This window comes from Vidua macroura, chromosome 18, assembly GCF_024509145.1.
Source record: "Vidua macroura isolate BioBank_ID:100142 chromosome 18, ASM2450914v1, whole genome shotgun sequence".
Taxonomy (NCBI): domain Eukaryota; kingdom Metazoa; phylum Chordata; class Aves; order Passeriformes; family Viduidae; genus Vidua; species Vidua macroura.
In genome coordinates, this window is record NC_071588.1 from 3135397 (window position 1) to 3155761 (window position 20365).

Consider the following 20365-nt stretch of genomic DNA (forward strand, 5'->3'; position numbering starts at 1 on the left):
GTATCTGAAACAACCTCTGGTTCTGTGGAGGTCTTTAATTCCCTACTTGCATTTATAATCCAGGACTAAACATCTTACAAGCAATTAGTACCTTCAGCTCCCAGCTGCTGAATTAACTGAACACTAGGTCCTTCAAGATGCAAGTATTCTTAATAAGAAGACTGAAAATATTCCTGTTAATGACACAGTTGTCAGTAGCAAAACCCTTTAATAACACAGTGCTAAAATCCATCAGGATTGGGAAAAGAAAAATAAACGAGAAAGCAACAAAAATCATCATATAAAGTCCTGGGAAGTCAAATTCCTACCCCTGCCAAGGCAGGGATGATTTCCAGGCATAGCTCTGACATAGGCACAGATGATGCCTGTGGGTACCATCCCCTCACTGCTGAAGTGCTGAGCTGGGCAGTCCTGGGGAATCCCAGATTTCCTGCAGTCCATGTGCTCCCACAGGCAGCATCCAGCTCAGCCCCTCTACAGGACACAGCCCTGTCAGAGGAGTCACCTGCGCATAAAATAGATTTTGGTCACTCAGCTGTGCAGCATTTCAGTCACACTGCATCCCAAAATAGCTTCCACTTGCCTGAGGAACGTACGTGCATAATTGAAACTGCAGAGACACCAAGAGCACCAAGAGGTGGATTCCAGGGACACAGGACAGAAGGGGCAAGGTTAGACAAAAGAGATGGGAAAACTGACAAGGTACAAAATCTCAGCAAGATTGGCACAGATGTTACAGAGAAAAAAAAACCCAACCCCATGAAAATCTCTTGTTCTAATAACCAGGCTGTGTATGGAGAAAAACTGGAGGTCAGCACCAGAAAAGTAGAAGAAGGAGGAAAGAGAGATGAGCAGAAAACAGGAAACAGTTTCCATCAGGGTAATGTATTGTGGAAATGAGCTCTGAGGAAAGAGAAGCTTGGATGGCACATTCAATCCATTCCCACAGCTTAGCTACAGCACGACTCAGAAATAAACTGAGGAGGATGAATGTTCATTGTGACCATTTGCAAACAAAAACACCCATTTTGTCAGCTCCCCAATTACCACGGTTTTTAAAGGGGAAGACAAACCTCCAGAGCAGGAGGTGCTGTACGTATGGTGAAGACAAAAGGACAGCCAAGGGATTTTCTTTAATGTCATCCACCACACCCCTGCCTCACCTTCACCTGTGCTGTTACATTTTGCTGGATGCATTGAAAGTCTGTTGACATTTTAGATCATGTCACCTGTGCTGAACAGCCTGTCACATCTGCTCCTGTCTGTGTCTGACTTCCAGCTCTCACAGCACAAACTTGCCACACAGCCTCCAATACTGACACCTCTGGAGTGAATTCATCAGTTCTCTCCTCAGTGACTGCTCTGTGCTGCTCACACAAACCCTGCTACTGCTGCACAACCCTCTGTGTTTCAGGGCTTCATGCTAGTCAGGAGATAACATCTCACCTCTTGGTAATTGTCTCAAAAACGGAGAAAAATGCCAAAATTTTAATTTTATCCTTAATGCTAAAAAAAAAAAAGCACTGTAATAATATCAGAACAACTGGAATAAGGATGGAAAAAGTCAAAAGTCAGTGGAACAAGAAATCGTTAATTTTTGTCTGAAAGCCACAAACAAAAAAGCACCTGCTAAATATTACCTAAAGCTACAATTAAATCCTACAAATGAGAAGAGGACATTGACTGTGTGGCTTTGAGGACCAGTCATGAACTAGGAAGATTCTTGCCCCTGGGTGCCCATTTCCCAAGCAGCCTGTGCCAACAGCAGTGACAGGAAGGTGGAACCAGCCCGGCCCAGGGGGCAGCTCCTGCACGGCCACTGCCCAGTCCTGCCCACCACAGGCTCAGCCACGTGGGATAAATGGATTTGGGAGCACAGACACTGCAGTCACTGCTCACAGCCCTCCTGTCAAGCCTCAATAGGAAGACCATCCACTTAAGGTTTTTCTAAAGTTGAAACCTTTTCTAAGGTTTTTATTTCAGCTCCTGGCGATCAGTAAGTGCTTTCTCCTTCCCAAAACAATCCTAGTGTATGAAGCCAAGCCAACACTGAGCAGGAATTCTCTTCAGGAGACTCAGAAATGCTCTCAGCTGATTTACAGTTATGAATTATTCCACCACTCCTAAGATACACTTGAAAATTTAGATGTTATCATCTCTAGTAAATCAAGAAGGTAAAATTAACAGTAACAAACACTTTTTCTGAACAGTTAAAAGAAAGATATGATCTCATTATCTTTTGAATTTTATAAAACAAGTATTATTAAACATTGCAAACTTGTTAGAAGATTTCAGTGGGCTGCAAATTCCTACTCAAGGATGCAATCATCCATCTGAGAATAATGAAAAAGAATATTAACTTATAAAGCTATGGGGCAAACAGCCTACAAGCTCCAAGCCAAAACCATGCTGCATGTGTTTCCATTAGTAACTGAACTGATATTCTGCCTTGTGATATAGAAGTTGCCACACATTTTCCTGCAATTCTATAGCAACTTGGGGTGGAAAAGATGAAATATATATGTCTCAAAAATAAAAAGTGACTAAAGAGATAACCTGACAGTGGGCACTGCCAGCAAATCTCAAAAGAAGAATGACTCCATCATAACAGTGCCCACAACCAAATCTATCATGGAAAGATCATGTTTACATTTTTAAAGTTAAGTATTTACTATTTCTGCCCCAGTAGTACAAGCAATACAGCAACTCTCAATCTTATATTGTTTTTAAGAATGAGGCAGAGCTTGGCATTAGGTACAGAATCAAAAATCCAGCATCATGTTGTCACCTTCCATCTAAAAGCAGACACTTAAAACAAAAAGCCTCTCCTCTTTGATCCTCTCCACCTATCTTCTTCATGTGGTCCCTGAGGTTCCAGGCATAGAGATTCCATTAATGTCAGTGGAAGCTCAGAATGGGAGAAGCTAAACAGCAACCAAAAACAGCCAGGCAGCTCTGCAGCCCTAGCACAACACCCTGCAAAAAAATGTACCAGCCAGATTTTAATAGCCTGTCATTCTCCCTGCTGTAAGGGCTATGTGCCACCTTCTGGCCCCATCACACAATAATCCATCAAACTCTCACTGGCACAGCAGAGGTGACCTAGGACCACACACTCCTAATAGGCAAAATGCCACTGATAACCACTGAGACAGCATCTGAAACACTTTGAATCCCTGCAAATAGCTGCCTGCAGTTCACACAGAACATCTCTTTCTGTCCACTCTCCTTCCCAAAAACATTCATCTGAGAAAGGTCATTATTTCTGCATTTGACTGGAGACAAGAACTCTGGAGCACTCTCAGGTTACCACAATAATTAAGAGATACTCTAACAGCATGTTTCCATGCCAAAGGCCCTGAAGTGCAGTACAGAGAACATAAGAAAAATAAAGTAAAACAAACAGCTTACTCCTCAGTGGAACACTGCCAGCTCCCAGGTGAAACACAACTGTTATGAAATTGCATGCAGCAACATGAGAAGTTTGAAGAAGAACCAGAAAGGAACACCATCCAGTTGACAGCAGGTCACCCTGTCTGGATTTTGATCATAGGAATGTTGAATAAATCAGCGCTGCAGAAGTCTTCTGCAATATCTAATGGCAGCCCAACATCTCACCTCTTCCATGGACTCACATGAAAGCTACAGATTTGAAAAGCCTACAGTAAGATCAGAAGACCCAACCCAAGCCCACAGCTGCTCATGAGCCCACTGCCTCTGCCCAGTGACAGAGACTCAGAAAAAGGCTGTAAGAAAGAGAGGATGACAGAGCAACCCTTGGCAGCACCAGCCATCTCCTCCCAAAGAAACTAAATTCAGGATGTTTGCAAATTTTCTGAGACCAATCACACTGCAAACCCTGGAATCAACTTACATCCACAACAAATGTGGCAACTATGTTGGAGGTCAGCAAAATTGGTCTTCACAAAAAAAAAAAAAAAAACCAAACCAAACCAAACCAAACCAAACAAAAAAAACAAAAACAAAAACAAAAACAAAAACAAACAAACAAAAAAAAAACCAAAAAAACAAAACAAAACAAAACAAAAAAAACCAAAAACAAAAACAAAAACAAAAAAACCCCAAAACAAAACAAAAACAAAACAAAACAAAATAAACAATCCAAGTTTATCCATATTCTGGCAGATAACATCAGTGACAATCCAGAACTGGGTGCAGTTCACCTTTTCAAGACACTGAGTGCTCTCTGACTTCACAATATTAACAGGCAAAAACACAAATGCAAGACACATTTTCCATAAGATACTACAAGCTGTCTGCTTTTGTCTGCACCAATTTTACACGTGCAAACTCCCCAGAATTTGAAGTGCAAGTATCTGCACCAGACATATATACACATGCGTGAAATAAAAGGTCATTTTTTGAAAGAGAGGCCTACCAAAAAACTGAGAGAAAAGCAAACAAGTTTAACATATTTCAAATTATGGCAAAAATCCTGCTTGTAGAGGACAACAAGCAGGAGGAGAAAGACAATATTCATGTCAGAGGTCCATCACTCACAATCAAAATTACATATTCAGCAAGACTAAGACTTAAAAGAGCAAGTGGGTTGAAAAAAAAGATGAATTTTTGTGTATGCTTAGTTTTGAGCTTAGGTTTATGTAAAAACAGTGATGTTTAGGAGGACATGAGAGGAACTAATGTGGTGTCCAGAGACCAAGAGAGAGGGAAATCAATGAATGCACCACTTGAGAAAACAAGTGCAAGGAGAGAAGTGAAAGACAGTTTACAGAGAATAAAGACTGGAGTGGAGGGTGAAGGGCAAGAGAAGGAGAGAGAAAGGTTCCAGTGAAGTTATGCAGTGATGTAAAAGGAGGAAATACTTATCACGGGAGAAGCACTGAAGATAAAAAACCTGGTTAACTGGCATTAGCCTAGTGAGTGGTATTTCAAAAAGGCTGTAGAGGAACAGTCAGGATGTAACAGAGCAATTGGCCTGTAGAAGCCAAAAACACGTCCACAGAATCCTGAGCTGTAGAAATCTGAGGGATGCTGCCCAAACACTGATTTTGTGTGTCTCAGCACAGTGAGGGGAGATACCTTAATTACTACTCCATTAGCACCACTACAACAGACTCCAAACACTTCACACATCCCCCCTGAAAAGTCATCACATGGTGCAAAAGAAAACTACAGCAAAAATAGTACAGGACAAGCTCTAGATTTGACTGTGACTGGACTGTTGTTTCCCTACTGAGAAAATAACTGAGCAGTGAAATGATGCTTTTTCTCTTCTGGATCATCACAGTTTCCATCTGAAGCATACTTTATAAAGAATTTCCCTTTTATTTGGATGTGGGTCAGATAGGCAGCATCCCCTGTCCACTATTCCAGAGTGATACATGTTACCTTGACCAGATTTCACCTCTGGTGAATGTTTACCATATGAAAACTTTACATATTAAACTCTGCCCATGGTAACATACACAGTGTAAACATCCTGGGGCCGCAGCACTTTTCCTGTATGAGGAAAAGTTTGCTCCCATCCTAGGGAAATAACAGTTGGAGTTCTACAGAAAAAAAATTAAAAATCATTCCCTACACTGGTAGCAGTTATGGCCTCCTCCCCTCTTGAGCCTTTAGCTGGTCTAACATCTTGCATCTAATCTGGCCATAAACCTCAGAATGGCACAATGTGTGTATTTCTCAATCAACAATTACGCTGACACCAGTTGCATTAATGGAAAAGGCCAGGTTCCTAGTTGATTTTATCACTTTACCACAGACTTTAGCAGAGTTATCATCCTTGACTCACCAGTGGGAATCAGTGAAGTGGGAGATGAGAACATGTAACGGTGCATGGCTCGTGTGGAGCAGCCCTATGGGGCCACCAGGGTACAGCTGGGCTCCTGCAAGAGTGTCCCTCAGAATCCCAGCTTGCTCTCCCCCTCCCCATATTTAGGAGGAACTCCTAAAATGCTGAAAAATGCACCTTGGCCCATAACAACTAACTGTGCTGACGATATTGGACTCAATTCCTCCTTGATACCACAGCTGAGACTGAGCTCTCAGTGCTCTGCAGGGTTACAAACACCAGGAGAAATCTACTGGTTTAAACTTAATCCTGAAAGGATGATGGCAGTGATGGAGAGGAAAATACCCTGAGGCCCTGGTGAGCACTATAATTATGCCTTCCCCAAGAATGATCCCCATTCTTGTCCAAGTGGTTTGTGCTTCTGGGGATTTACTGGATCTACTGCTGATCCCAGATTCTCAGACAAACCTTGCATTTCCCAGCACAGTGATTTCACTCCCTCACTTGTCTTCTTACAGTCTTCTCTACCTACCTCACTCTCACAGTGCTATGGTATAACAGCATTTCTAGGACTACTCCCAAAAATTACTTGAAAGCAGGAGCAGAGCAGGGTATTTTATGGGAAAGGTCCCTTGCTGAAATGTTTCCCATTCACAGCCCAGCTGAGCACTAATTCCTCTACACTTTCTGTGACCAAACCTGTAATTAGAAGGTATTTCCTCATGGATGAGTTGAGGCTGGTCAAGGGTTTATCAGGCTCAATTGAAAATACAGGACGCGCTAGTTTTACAGACATCCATAAAGAGAACCTAAACACTAAGAACACTTCTAAAGCACATAAAAACCACTTTCAAACATTAACTAACATGATATGTGCACAAACCAGAGCAAAGAGGTCACAGGAATTGACCTGTTTTACACAGCTGTGCTCAATTCACTGACCTGGAACAGCCTTTAATTAGGCATTTCCATACTCTTAAAACAAAGGCAGAAATAATGCCCTTTCACACAAATAAGAGATTTGCAAATAAGTTTTCCAAACAACATACAGCAGAGCAAAAATCCTTGAATCTGTGAGGTGCTTACAGAGAAATTATTCATGAATGCCTTTCAAATCTGGCATGGAGCCTAAAATGTCTGAGGTATTGGCATTTCTGTACTCGGGGCTTTCCTAAGAAAACAGAAACTACTGTCAAAAACCCATTTGGAATCACTTTGTGTCAGCCACCATGTTACAGCTGTGTCCTGTCCAAGCTCCCACAACCTGCAGTGTTCCAGCTGCTGAACATGACTAAACTGACATACAGAAAGTCTTACTTGTAGGAGGCTTTTCACAGGAGGATGGAGATAAATAGAAGATGCAGTAATGGGATCTAAGCAAACAGCACAGCCACACTCAAACACCCAGTTCAAACAGTAATGGCACATTCTGACCTGTTTCAAGGCAAGATCTAATTCCTCTAACAGATTAACTCCTCCACCCTCAAAGTCATTTTGCCTGTCATCTCCCAGGCTGATTCTTACCAAATACTTATAAATGTGCACATTTGTGGCTTTCAATTGATCCTAACTCCCCAGATGAGAAGAACATTGTCCCTGTCTCTGCATGGCCTGCATTCTCTCCATTTCTAGGGTTAAAAAATAATAATCCTATCTCCACAGAGTAATTAATTCCAGAGCTGAAAATCTACCTTTCTGTCATGTAGAAAATCTACCTATATTTATTTCCCTGGTAAGATCCAATAGACAGAGGCAATGTGTTAAATTAATATAAACAAACTTACGGTCCCATAATAGTCACGGAAAGCAAAGTCTGATATCATCTTAAATGAGGGCTGTTACACATTCCACCATCCTTAATCCAATTTAGGCAGGAGCAGAAAGGGCTGAAGCATCAGTCTTCAAAGCAACAACTATTTGGTGGCTTTGCAAGATGAGCCTGGATCATGTAACACAGCTACTGAGGTGGGCAGCAGTGTAAAACTGAGTGTGGCTGGGTGCTGGAAGATGTCCAGATTCAGCACCATCTGAGCAGTTATAACAATGAAGCTGTTTCCCCAAGAAGCAACCTGAGGGGAGCACAGCACCTGCTCTCCCATGGACTGGAATCTCTCTTGAGATTCCACCAAGAACCATCTCTGGCTACAGATAGAGGCAAAGAAGCAAGTTACTGAACTGCAGGTGAAACCTGCCAGAAGAGATCACAAAAAGAGAAAACTGTCTTTCCCAGAAGGCTAACAGCAGCAGTCAGTACAGCTCTGATGAGAAGTGGTGAACTGACAGCTCCAGAGACCCAGCTCCTCTCTCCTTTCTCCCAGTACACACATGTGATCACTGCACACACTTCCTCACAGTACATTTTCCATCAGTCCTAATTTCTGGAAAATTAAGCACATTTAGTCCCTGGCCTTTCTTCTGCCACAGCAAATAAAGAGGTCAGTATGGGGTTTAGCTGTGAAGAATTGTTTTACACAGAACTGATAGTAAACCACAATCCCAGTCATTCCAGAAGGTTAGTTACAGGGATACCTGAAGGAATGAAGAACGTGTAGCCTTGTTTCAGCTCAATTCTTTGGCATCGTTCCACCCTGTCTCCCAGAAAGATATCACTTTGCTTTCCTGAGAGAACCCATTCTTCGTAAAGTTCTAGATTCTGCAGAGTAGGTGGAATCAGCCAGAAGATCTAAAAACAAAATAAAGATTTAATTATTACAGTCAACAAAAAGAAACAGCTGAGAAACTCCACCAAGGCTAGAGTGTGTTAGGAAAATGAGCTGCTTTCTGCATGAAACACTTGTTTTCCAGGTGTTGTACACAGAGGCACACACAGACAGCAGCAGCAATTAGCCCACGTGCTGGAAGTGGCTGGGTAACTGCCACTTGTCATCTCTCTTCCAGAAATATCTTACTCAGAAGCTGCCTGTGGTTTACCTGCAGTTCAGAACAGCGTGTTGGTACAGTAGAGCTGTGCTGAGATACAGAGAGGAACAGGAGCTGTTCCACTGACTTCAGTTCCCACCATACACTGTCCACACCACAGCTGGGAAAAACATCCTAAACCAGGAAAGATGGCAATGCAGCTGTACATGCTGTGTATGTTAAGGCTTCTGCATCCTTTAATGTTTCAGCTCTGGTTTATTGTGCTGTACACACACAAAAAGAAAGGTGGAATCTCTAAAAGGAACAGAAGCTTTAGCTACAGGAGACTTGTGAGGGCACTCTGACCCAACAAGGGTACACACAGCCACATCTTGCTGCAAGATACTTCTGGACCACACAGCAACAGCGAGCCTAAACGCACCACCACCAGCAAATAACACATTTGGTATTTCAAATAAATCACTTGTTTGTTTCATAATGGTGACTGGTGTCCTTCTAGTTCAGTAAACTCTGTGTTTATCAACAAAGCTGCTGAAGCAGTCTGATCACTGGCTGATCCCCTCAAGGAAAAAAAAAAGAGAGAAAGGAAAAAAAATTAAATAAAACAACCCCTCTCCTCTGTTAGAGGTGCAAAGAAATAAAACCATATATCAAAAAAGGTTCACCTACCTTCCCCCCACGGAAAACGTGATACCACACTGAAGTGCCACCAAAATCAATATGAAAATCAGTGAAGCATCCTTTCACACTCATCAAACAGTACCTGCAGGTAGAGTGAAGGACAAAAATGAATCAGTCTGAAACAGTATTTTTCACGTCTTAATTTGCAGAGGTTAACTGCCTGTGCAATGCTGCTTCCACCAATTAAGTTTCTGCATTTACAGTACAGGAATTTATCTCATGAAGGTAACGAGGTTTCTGCTGAAAAACGCGTCTCTCCATGTCTGAGTTTGCTGTTCATACAAGAGGAATTAAAGCTTCCAGAGTTAAGGAATAGAAAAACATTAAAAGTTAGGCTGTTCAGAAATATTTCTTATGGCACTGCCAGTCCCTGGGGTGATCTGTCTAACGCTCTCCTTCATCGCTTCAGAGACACAACCTTCACTACAAGTTGTACGCAAATTGCTTCAAAGTTTTGAAAAACCTAATTTGCTTATAAATCCTCCTGAATGTTCTTTACCTACTTGCCACTCATGCCATTTTTGCAAGGATTAGGGGACAGAAACCTCATTTGGTAAACTAACTCCTTTTTGTTCACATTTCTAGGCATTCTGCATCAAAACACATAAAGGACCCAGCTGGCAGCCACACTAACTATCAAATCCACTATTTTTTACACCGTCTTGATACAGGATTTGAGCAGTTTAAAGTCTGCATTGCTGGAAAAGACACAAGAGCTGTGGTCTGGCTGCAGGAATCTCCAGCCTGCAGCCACCATCTGTAACTAATGGCCGAATCACAGCCGCCCTCCTCACTGTAGGCACCTTTGCAAACGCAGGAAACACACACCACTTAACCCACTAACCTCTTTTCCTTGTTCCGGTCTCCGTTTCATGGCTTTTTTTTTTTTTTTTTTTTTTGGTTTGGTTTGGTTTGGTTTTTAAGGGGAGTTATGGAAACGCTACCGGAAGGGGATTTCTTAAAAAAAATTTTAAAAGAAAAAAAAAAAAAAACAAGGAAAGGGGAAAAAAAAAAAAAAAAAAAGGTTTGATTTAAGTGTGTCTTTTTCTGCTCACATTCAGGTAGGAGAAGCTCAGCAGTATGCAGCCGGCGTGCAGAAGTCCCTGTAGATGATAGGCTGGGAAGGACCTTACCATGTGTCTGCAGAAGGCTGGCAAATCAGAGCCACTCTGGGTCCATAAGAGCCGCTGCCTAGCAACCACATCCCGAGCCGGAGTTGACAGAATGATACGCAATGCTGTCATGAAGACAGTCAATTTGTGGGCTTCAAAAAAGGTCCTGCGCCTTCATCTCACAATTAAAACCTCTCCTTGTGCAATTACACGTCTCTCCTCTTGCCCACTCTGGAATTTTTTAAATTTTTTTTTTAATCCTTCAGAAGCAGGAAGAAGCTTTTGCTGCCCCTGGGGTATTTCAGATGCTTCAAAAATCACAGCTAGCCAAGAAGCTGTCTACACTCTCAATATGCTCCATTTCAAAATATGAGTCCTTCCCTCCCAAACACTTTTTTTTAAAAATTCTCCTTTTATGTTTTCTCTACCAAGATGTTGTTGATTACAAGTCAGATAGAATTTAAAAACAATAAAAGAAGCCCAGAAAGGAAGTTGCTTTTCTTCCAGCCAAACTGCAAAAAGTCACAGATTGAATAATTATTGCTCATTAGGAAAAAAAAAAAATCAGCATAGAAATTCTCAGCTTGTAAGCAATGCTGAGTATTAGAGGTTCATGTTGTTTTAAAGTAAAAAATTCAAATCCTTATGGAGTCAATTATTTTCAGTTTCCAGAAGGCCAGATATAAAATACATCACACTAACAACAAAAATTTTCTGGAGTGCTACCTATCAACAATCACTCCCTGAATTAAGATATTCTGGAAGAGCAAACATGGCCTGGGCATTAGCTGGTTTTAGCTATTCCTCAGTAGTCAATAATCTAAACCTGAAGCAGTCAAACTGTTTATGTTCAGAGAGGTAATAACAGGATTGAATCCTGTCAAATCAAAGCACTTTAAATTTAGTTTTGTGACAAAACACCAAAGCAGGTATAAGTGTGAACACGCAACTCTTTCTTTTCCTTGTTTTTCCCCATTTCCCCCTCTCTTTTCTTGAAACTCCTCTAAACACAATTTCCACTCCAATAAAGGTGGTTTTAGTGAAAGAGTCGCTTATGGCGATTAATAAGAACCTGCAAAGCATTCGGAAAATAAAGTCTTTTTCCTCCCATCCACAAACAAGCCATGCCTTAATTTATGCTGTTAATCTCCCAGGCCTGCTTTTGTCCAAGCCCAACAGCTCCCAGCCGGCTCAGGAGCCTGCGGGAGGATCTTCCGCCATCCAGCTCTCTCCCTGGTTGCCAGAGTCTGGCACAATGCCTTTGCATTGACCTCTACAGCTTCCTCTTCCAATGTACACCGCAGTCACATGGTCCCAGCACACTCCATGGCACTGCTAATCTCAGGCACCGGCCTCAGCCGGCGGCTTCTCATCACCAACAGCTGCTAATTTGGGGAAACACTCAACTTTTCAGGGTTTTCCATGACAACAGTGGGAAAAAAAAAAAAAAAAAGGAAAGAAAAGAAAAGGGGGAAAAAAGCCCTAACACAGTATCCACGTTGAAAGAAATCTAGGAAATGCATCCCACTGTGTGTTGTGGCCACAGCGCTCTGGGCCAGGGCAGGTACAGTGGCTCCAGGGACACAATCCCACGTCAGGCATGGGGAGACAATCTGACCAGAGTTACACCCTGAAAACACAAGCGACCCAGAAGATGCCCCAAGTTGAGTATTCTCACAACTGCTACCACATCCAGCCCCTGCACACTCCACTTTATCTCCCTGCACAGCCTCAGTCAGGGTTTTAAAACACGCAGCTGCTTGTAATCTGTTGGGGGGGAGCTTCCCTTCCCGATTGAAGAGTTTGGTTTGTGTTCTCCACAAGCCTGAAATTTGTCCAGTTAATGTATTGTTATTTTAGAGGAAGGATTTGTGATGTGGAAAAAAGGGGAACTTCCCCCTCCCACCCCCTCCACCCCCCAAAAAAAATAAAATAAAATAAAATAACCAACCAAAAAAACCCACAAACATCTGGGAAAATTTCTTAGAGAAATGATGCGAAGAAATATGGAGTAACCTGCAAACTCACGAGGAAGAACAAACACAGAGATCCAAAAAAAAAAGAGAGGGAGATGATACAAATGAAGCTAAACCACTAAGCAAACACAGCGAGCTGGGAACACAGGAACAACACAGACACCGCTCCATAAACCAGCGCAGAGCCCACACTCCCAGGCAAACCCACAATGCACTCGCCACGCATCGCTACAAACCCGCAAGCAAACAGAGAAACAAAGACAGCGAGAGCCGCGCCGGGATGCGAAGGCAGCGCCGGGCAGGGCAGGCAGCGGCAGCGTTCATGCACATGGGCCCGGGGAGACGCGAGCGGACGCACAGGCAGCAGCATTACCCTGAGCTCAGCTCCTTCTCTCCCGCAATAAGCACCGCGCACCATACGGCTCTATTCCCTCTGGCATTGCGAGGGCTCCCCTGCCACTGAGCTCAGCCCATAAACCACTCCCAAACCCCAGCAGAGGCTTCTGTTTTTTGTTCGGGCCAATGAGAAAAGTATAGCTCACTCTTCCTTCCTCCCAGGAGCAGCGCCGGCTGGTTGAAATCCCTGAGCCTGAAACCGAATACCACAGACCCATGAGCCAACTGCAAGTGCCAGCGCGGGGAAAGGCGCGGGCCTCGCTCCCCATCCCCGGGCGGGAGCGCCGCTCCGGGTGTCGGGGGAGAGCGGCCCCCGGCAGCATCCCGGCAGCGCGGGGGCCCTTCTGCCGGGCCTGCGGGCGGGCTGGCAGGAGGCAGCGGGAACAAAGGCTACCTCGGGGCGCCTCGGCCCGCACCGACAGCGCTCCCACACTGGGGCCCTGCAACTGGAAGCCACGAATTGTGCCGCAAGACAAAAGAAACCATTGTCACCCGGGAGGCACCGGCCCGGCTGCCGCCCCCACCCTCGCCTCACCGGGCAGCGACCGGCCCCGCCGCTCTGGGGAGGGCCCGGCTGCCCCGCGGGCATGAGCCCTAGCATCTCCTCACGGAGGGCCTCGGCTTCCCTAGGGGTGAGCCCTGGCTGCTCCAGCGGGGATGAACCCGGCTTTCCTCAAGGATGAGCCCCGGCTTCCCCGTTAGGGATGAGGAACCCCGGCTCCCCGCGCTCCGCAGGACCCCCAGTACCGGGCCAGCCCTGCCCGTGGAAGGCCGCTCGGAGCCGGCCCTGTGCCCGTGCCTTGCCGGGACCAACCTTCGCCCCGTCCCCCTCCTGGCAGCGGTACCGAGCGCTCCCAGCCCGAGGGAACGAACCAAATCGGCACACACCGTGGTCACCACACCCCGCGCACTTCAAACGCACATGAAAGGCCCGGCTCCTGGCCTGAGGGGGTTACGGTCCGACTGAAACAGTCACAAACAGAAACAACACCCGAGATAAGAGAAGCCACTTTTCTGCCATGCACCGGAGAGTTTGTGAAGTGCCTGCAAATCACGCTCTCAGACCACACTGGCACCAAAGCAAGCGACAACACTTCCCTCCTCGCACCCTTGCCCGGTCCCAGCCCCGGTGGAACACCAAGGGTATGCGGGGTGGGCTCGGATTTTTAATTTTTTTTTTTCCCCACCGCAGTGAACCAAGCCAACAACTCACTGCGAGCCAGGCCTGTCTGCCCCTGGAAGAGCAGTTTGGTGTCTGTGAGAGCACAGCTCATTTCTTCATCCTGTGACAAGGCTGTTCAGCTCCAGGGCCACCGCAAACTGTTGTAAACACTGGTGGTTATTTGAGTTACATGTGTGACGCTGCTCCTCCAAGTTCTACCTGAAGGAGGATTTGAGACTCATGCACTGATATGAAGACATCACATTTTATTTACTGTGCTAGCTTGGAAAGCCTTAACGAACACACAGTTATTGGTGTAAATTTTTTTGCTGAATTCCATTTATAGAGGTTTTGTATCAAAAGCAATCCACAAATGGCATACAAAGTGCAGACAAGTCTCTCACATGTATAAACCAGTGCCAGGTTGCCTTGTGGGACCTGCGAGCTCCCTCGATTTCCTGTCTCCAGAGGCACCCTCAGCTTCTAATTAGACCACAGCTCAGCAGAGCATTTTAGCATCTGTTTAAATCCATCCCTACTTAGTAAAGGAATGAATAGAAAGGAACGGATGGCTGAACAACAGCCTGGGAGAGGGAGAATAGGGCTGAGGACACGCTAACAGAGCAGCATTCCTTTGTGAACAGGTAGATGTTCCACACAACATACTCCATCCTTAACTGAAGGCCGGCATCATTATAGAGACCTATTACAGCAGTGCTCAGATATTTAAAGTAATATAGAGAATTTTGAAGGTAAAAGGATGTTGCAGTGACTAAAGCTTTTGTTTTCATTTGTTCCACAGCACAAATATTACCAAGTTCTTAGAAATTCCTGGTACTGTTTCATGTCCTGAACTGTAGCTATTCACTGCCACTGCACTGCAAATAATCTTGCAAGGCTACAAACACAAAACCTAATAAAGAGGATAATAATTTCAGCAGGGCTATCTCTTTTGATAAATGAAAAATCAAATTAGTACTTTTTTTTGGGGGGGGGGGGGAGGGTTGACTCAGCTATATCCAGATTGCTTCAGTTCTGAATGAATTTAAACAGAAAAACAAATCCCAGCTTGTTTTGAGCTACCTGAAAATGATGTTGGTGATATAACAAGCTTCTGCCCCTAAAAGCTGATGTTAAAATATCATTGCCTTTTTCTGCTGGCTGTTGGTTACACAACATCTTCCCACTCTCATCCAGGATCTCATGTCTGCAGGACTTTTCTCAGGAACTTGCACCCTGGGATGTGAAAGAAGGGACATAAACTATTGCCCCACTTAATTCAGTCCTCTAAGGCTCTGGTGAGGTAAGCAGCCATTTACCTACAGGCAGAAAAATAACTTCATTGCCCAGAATTTTTTGAAGAAGTTAATGGTGCAAGTCCAAGCGCAGGGCAGGGTGGGCTCCAGCGCGCGTGGTGCTCCTGGTAAGCGAAGCGGCAGATGGAGCGTTCTCTAACTTCACTCCCAGCACGGAACTCGACGTGCAGGAGCCAAGACAGACATTTGTGTCTGGTAATGCCATCTGTGTCTGCGAAACTGCAGCGCTCTCGCTGGAGTGCTTTTTGTTTGTAGGGAACACGTTAATGGTGGGGATGGCATACTGCAAACTCTCAGAATTATGGGAATGCTCAGAACAAGAAAGGAATGAATCGATCCCATTTCTGAGCAACAACAGTCATTAATAAAGCATATGAATATAGATGATTCATATAAAAGAATGGGCAGTGTGAAGGAAGTAACAGCACTGACTTGTGGCTCCACAGCTGAACATGATTTCCTTAATAAGGGCTCAAACCCTCTGGATACTCACAGCACTAGCTGGGATCAGTATCTCTACAGGAAAGGGTCAAGTTGAATTCCCAAAGATGGAGAAAGCCAATCTCTTGAGGAGTTCATCTTTAAACCAGACACACTCATGGAAGAGCAATCTCTTTGAGAGTCACTGAGCACATAGAAACCAATTTTACCTCAGGACAGCCCCTGCCTGGACTGCAGACAGTCAAAGTTCAGAAGGTAATTTTAGGAGTGGCATTATTTTATGCTCACACCATTCTTACACTCCTGCGAGGGGCCTCAATGCCAGCACCTGACAGATTACTGAGAGCCACAGATCTTCATCCTGATCTGGTACAGCTTCTCTTGTGCTCACAGACTGTCACTGTTTGTTACTGGTTTTATCTTTGTGGCTTCTTCAGACTGATGAGGGGTTTGTGCCAACAGTGCTGTAAATCATCCTTCTCTAGTCTTTCTGTGAGATGACACTCAGTAGCAACATCCTCATCACTCCAGCTGCATCACCCTCGCCTTTAACACTCATGCCTGGTAACTCCTTTTCCCAACATCAAACTCTATTGTCACATTTCAAGCGTTCACAGTCTTTCAGTGTTTAGCTTCCCTGTACCTATCACATCTACTAGTTTATCAAGCTGTCAACCTCCACCTTCCCTTTGCCAGTGACAGCAACCTCCACGGCTCCATGTCTGCTTCTTCAGGCATCTCCTGCCTTTCTACCAGGCCACCCTCCACAAATGGGAAAAACTCCATGTCAAAATCTGTTGATTTGGTACGTCTCTAAAATCCCTTTGAAACCTACCATCTGGCATTTCATGATGCAAGTAGTGAACTGCAAGCATATACTCTGCTTTTTCTGCTAAATTCTGTTAGTCATGTTGCTACCTTATCCTTCAAACCACCTCTGCCTTGTTCTGTTTACTTGCTACATCTTTTTCAGCATCTGGAGTGTGCCTGCTCTAGGACAGGAATTGTTTCCTTTACTTCTTACCTTGTACCATCCATGAATCCTTAGGCCCCGAATCATGATTTAGTTTCTTAGCTCTGGCAAATTATTAATAATGTTATTTAGCTGACTAACCACTTGAGAAGCAAGTGCTGCTCTGCTGCTGGTTTATTGTGCAACCTCAGGCAAGTCACTTAGGACACTTCCAAATGCATGGAGACTCCAATCCACATCCAGTTACCCTAATGAGCAGTTTGATCTTTTAAAAATGTAGGAGTATCTTTAACTTCCACTGAAATCAGTGGTGCTGAGCATAATCCCCAATGCTTGTCACAGAGTATCTTCTTTTATGGAGACTTTTATCTTCCAAAACGTTTATTTTTACAGAACAAGAGTAAATGCTACATATCACTTCCCGACTGCACACTCCTTTGTATCTGTTGGTACCATTTTGTTTTGCAGTTTGGAAGGAGTTCTGAGTGATTTGCAGAACATCAGAGGTCGGTTCAACAGCAGAGCCTGGGATGCTGCCAGCATTCAGTCGGGCCAATAAAACAGAAACAGCAGTGAAGGGTTTCCAGGATTACCTGGTGTTCATCAGCCATACAAGTCATTACATCATTAAAGGAACCCCTGTCTCAGCTGTACTCATTCCCATGAAACTTGCAGTGCACATTATGAGGCTCCCAAATAGTTCCTTTTTCCAATCACCACATTAAAAGATTCAAAGAAGAAATTAAAGCAGAAGAAAAAGCAAGGTGAGCCTATGCTTGCCCAAAACCTAGAGCTGAGATAGGCAGAACTAGGACAAACTAATCTTGTGTTCAGTCTCAAACCTGCCCTGAGAGGATCCTGAGCCTGGATAGTCAGTCCAATCTTTGACCTTGCTCTTGAAAAAGTGAATGGAAAAGCAAACTGGCAGGAAGGGCAGTGACAGAGTTTCTAGGAAGTCACACACACCCATTAAAAATGGACTTCAAGCCCATCTCACAAAACATTTCTCAGCTAATAATGTCTGTCATTAGCAGTTTAGAACCTGGGCAGGATCTAAGCCCAGCCTACAGCAGGACTCCACTATGCTGTGTGACATATCTGTGTGATGTGATTTCTTTGGACAGCACTTTCAGAGAATTTACTACTTAAGGTCAATCTGCCACTTTTAAAACAGAGTTGCTCAAAACTGAAAAATAAAAATGCACTTTTCAAAGAGACTTGATTAAAGACTGTATTCAGCAAAGTTAAAATTATTTAAGGCAGTCAAGAGCAGAGCTTTTTAAAGACTTACTTTTTCACTTTGGGGTATTTCATCTCTGAAATAGCATTGGTAGCATCTGTCTGTCTCTCCTTCAAGTGCTGTGGCCACATATTATCCACCCAGTCGACTAAGTCCACCTGAAAGGCCACCAAAATCAACTGTTAGCTCCTGAACACATGGTAGGACATATTCTTGTTGGCTAAAACTCCTCCAGTGACAGCAGCAGATGCTCACAGACAGGGAGAACCTTGCCCTTCAGCAAAGTCCTGTGCACCCAAATTGTTAAGGTGCAGCATTTCATCACCACAAGTCAACCCCTTAAAACACAGGGGAAGGAGAGTTTTACAGTCAGTTTACCTGGGTGCCCATTCTGTCTCATGGGCACCTGTGAGCACCTTCTCTTGTACTGTCTGTGGCATTTTTGTAGCCAACAGCCCAGAAATTGCATTTATGAACATTAAAATGCAAACATAAAAGGGATTATACAATGCTAATATCTTCCATTTCAAGGAGGAAACAGGACTGATTCCATCAATATCACAGCTGTATGTGAAAACAAAACTTGCTTACTGCCCTGATTCTGAAATAATTCCCACATTCTGATATTGCAACCCAGAGTTTACACAGCAGGGAACCTAAATCAGGTATTCCTGCCTTACACGGGCTCAAAACTCTGCAGGATTCAAGGGAATATCTTATAAAAATATATGGGAGCTGACTTTGGGTACTGGACCTCCACAACAATGCCCTCTCTTCTACCCCCATGGGAATGCAAATCTCTCTTTCAGTGATATCTAAATATTCCTGATTTTACAAACAACTGTGCACTCAGGCTATTTTAAACAGCTATGAAATAACCACTTACACGTGATAACAGGTACCTAACTGTGTATTTCATTTCTAAGCACCCAGGAAATTTGCACAGATGTTTTAAAAGCTCGCTGAGCACAATGTGTTTGGGAAAACCGGGATCAATTGAACACAAGAAATTCCCCAGAGCACCTTCAAATTGCCCGCTAAGTGTCTGAATGACAGCAAAAATCTGAATGAACTTCTAAATATGTGTTTAATATTCAAATTTGTGATCTATGTGTAAAAGAACAAAGGAGTCTAGTTAAGAATTACTTCTACAAATCAGCAATTAGAGCTGCCATCTATTTGTGACCTGTTCAGGCAGAAGTGTGGTGTTTCTATTGTCTTGGGTAAGAGATGTCCCCAGCAGAAAAAAACTGCTGTTCTAACTAGAAAAGGACTTAGAAATCAGGTAAAAAGTGTCTGAAAAGAAAACATTGAGATGTAACTTCCACCCAGCTCCATGCTAGCATAGCACACATGGCTACATTTCAGAGATAAATGAAATAATCTTTACTAAGAAGGTCACAGTTTCATGCCAGTGACTCCATCGGGAATAAAATCACAAAAGCCCTCTATATTTAAAAAGTATGTAAAAATCTACCCCCTTCCACTACTGCCAATTCTGACATAGCAGTGATTACACTGATTTAATTATGTAAATATTTCTACATTTAACAATTGTGTTTCCAACTTTTTTGCTTTGGGAGCCCCCTGAACATTTTTTAGATAAAAGGAGTGTTCATATATAATGAATCCAAGCTTCCTGATAGTTTAAACTTCCTTAGAGGAGGAAAAATACTAGATGGGTATTTAATTTTGGATGAATTTCCCCTAAATACTTTGAGAGGAGCTGTGTATCAGTGCAAATTGCATGATTAACAGCTCATCAGGTACCTAATTCCTGTAAATTAAGTTCCACTGTCAAGGAGACCAGCTTTCTACTTGGCTAAAAATGAGATCCTGACACTAAACGAGCAGGAGTTCCGGGTACTTCCCATCACCTTGTTTAAACTCCCTGATTTATTTCTGGGAAGAAGCTGCAATAAAACCCATCACCAGGGGCTCCCTTACCACGTTGGGGCGCTTGACAATGTTCTCCAGCTTGGTGTGACTGAACTCCAGGCTGATGACGTTGTAGAGCTTCTCCCGCTGGGCCTCTGGGGTCTCGTAGTACCTCACAAACTGAGACATGCTCATCTCAACTCCCCTCTGTGTGTTCACATCCATCACATCCACGATCCGGCGGCTTCCTGCAAGCACAGCAGCAACCTCAAAACATCTGCCTTGCCTTCATTTATGTATATATACATACTTGCATGTATGTTATTTTATATATCTATCTCTATATATCAGTTCTCAGGGACTGCAGGGAAACTGCAGGAAAAGAGGATGGGACCAGTACCAGCCTTTCCCTGGCTCCTAAGAAGCTCAAACAGTGAGCAAGGAACTAACTTGGAACTAGACTTTTTGCCCAATATGACACTGAACAAGTCACCTGGTTCTTCACAGAGATGGAGAGAGCAGTTTCCTCCTTTA

General features: G+C 43.8%; 1 protein-coding gene across 3 annotated transcripts in view; it reads right to left on the reverse strand.

The window, feature by feature from the left end:
* KDM2B (lysine demethylase 2B) overlaps window positions 1-20365 on the reverse strand; it is a 113690-nt gene that overhangs the window by 62806 nt on the left and 30519 nt on the right. For all 3 annotated transcript variants that reach the window (XM_053993620.1, XM_053993618.1, XM_053993619.1), the window contains 4 exons: window positions 19901-20079; window positions 18005-18111; window positions 9326-9419; window positions 8306-8459 (listed from right to left, as the gene is read on the reverse strand). In XM_053993620.1, the coding sequence (XP_053849595.1) occupies window positions 8306-8459; window positions 9326-9419; window positions 18005-18111; window positions 19901-20079 (534 nt within the window). The remainder of the gene's footprint in view (window positions 1-8305; window positions 8460-9325; window positions 9420-18004; window positions 18112-19900; window positions 20080-20365) is intronic.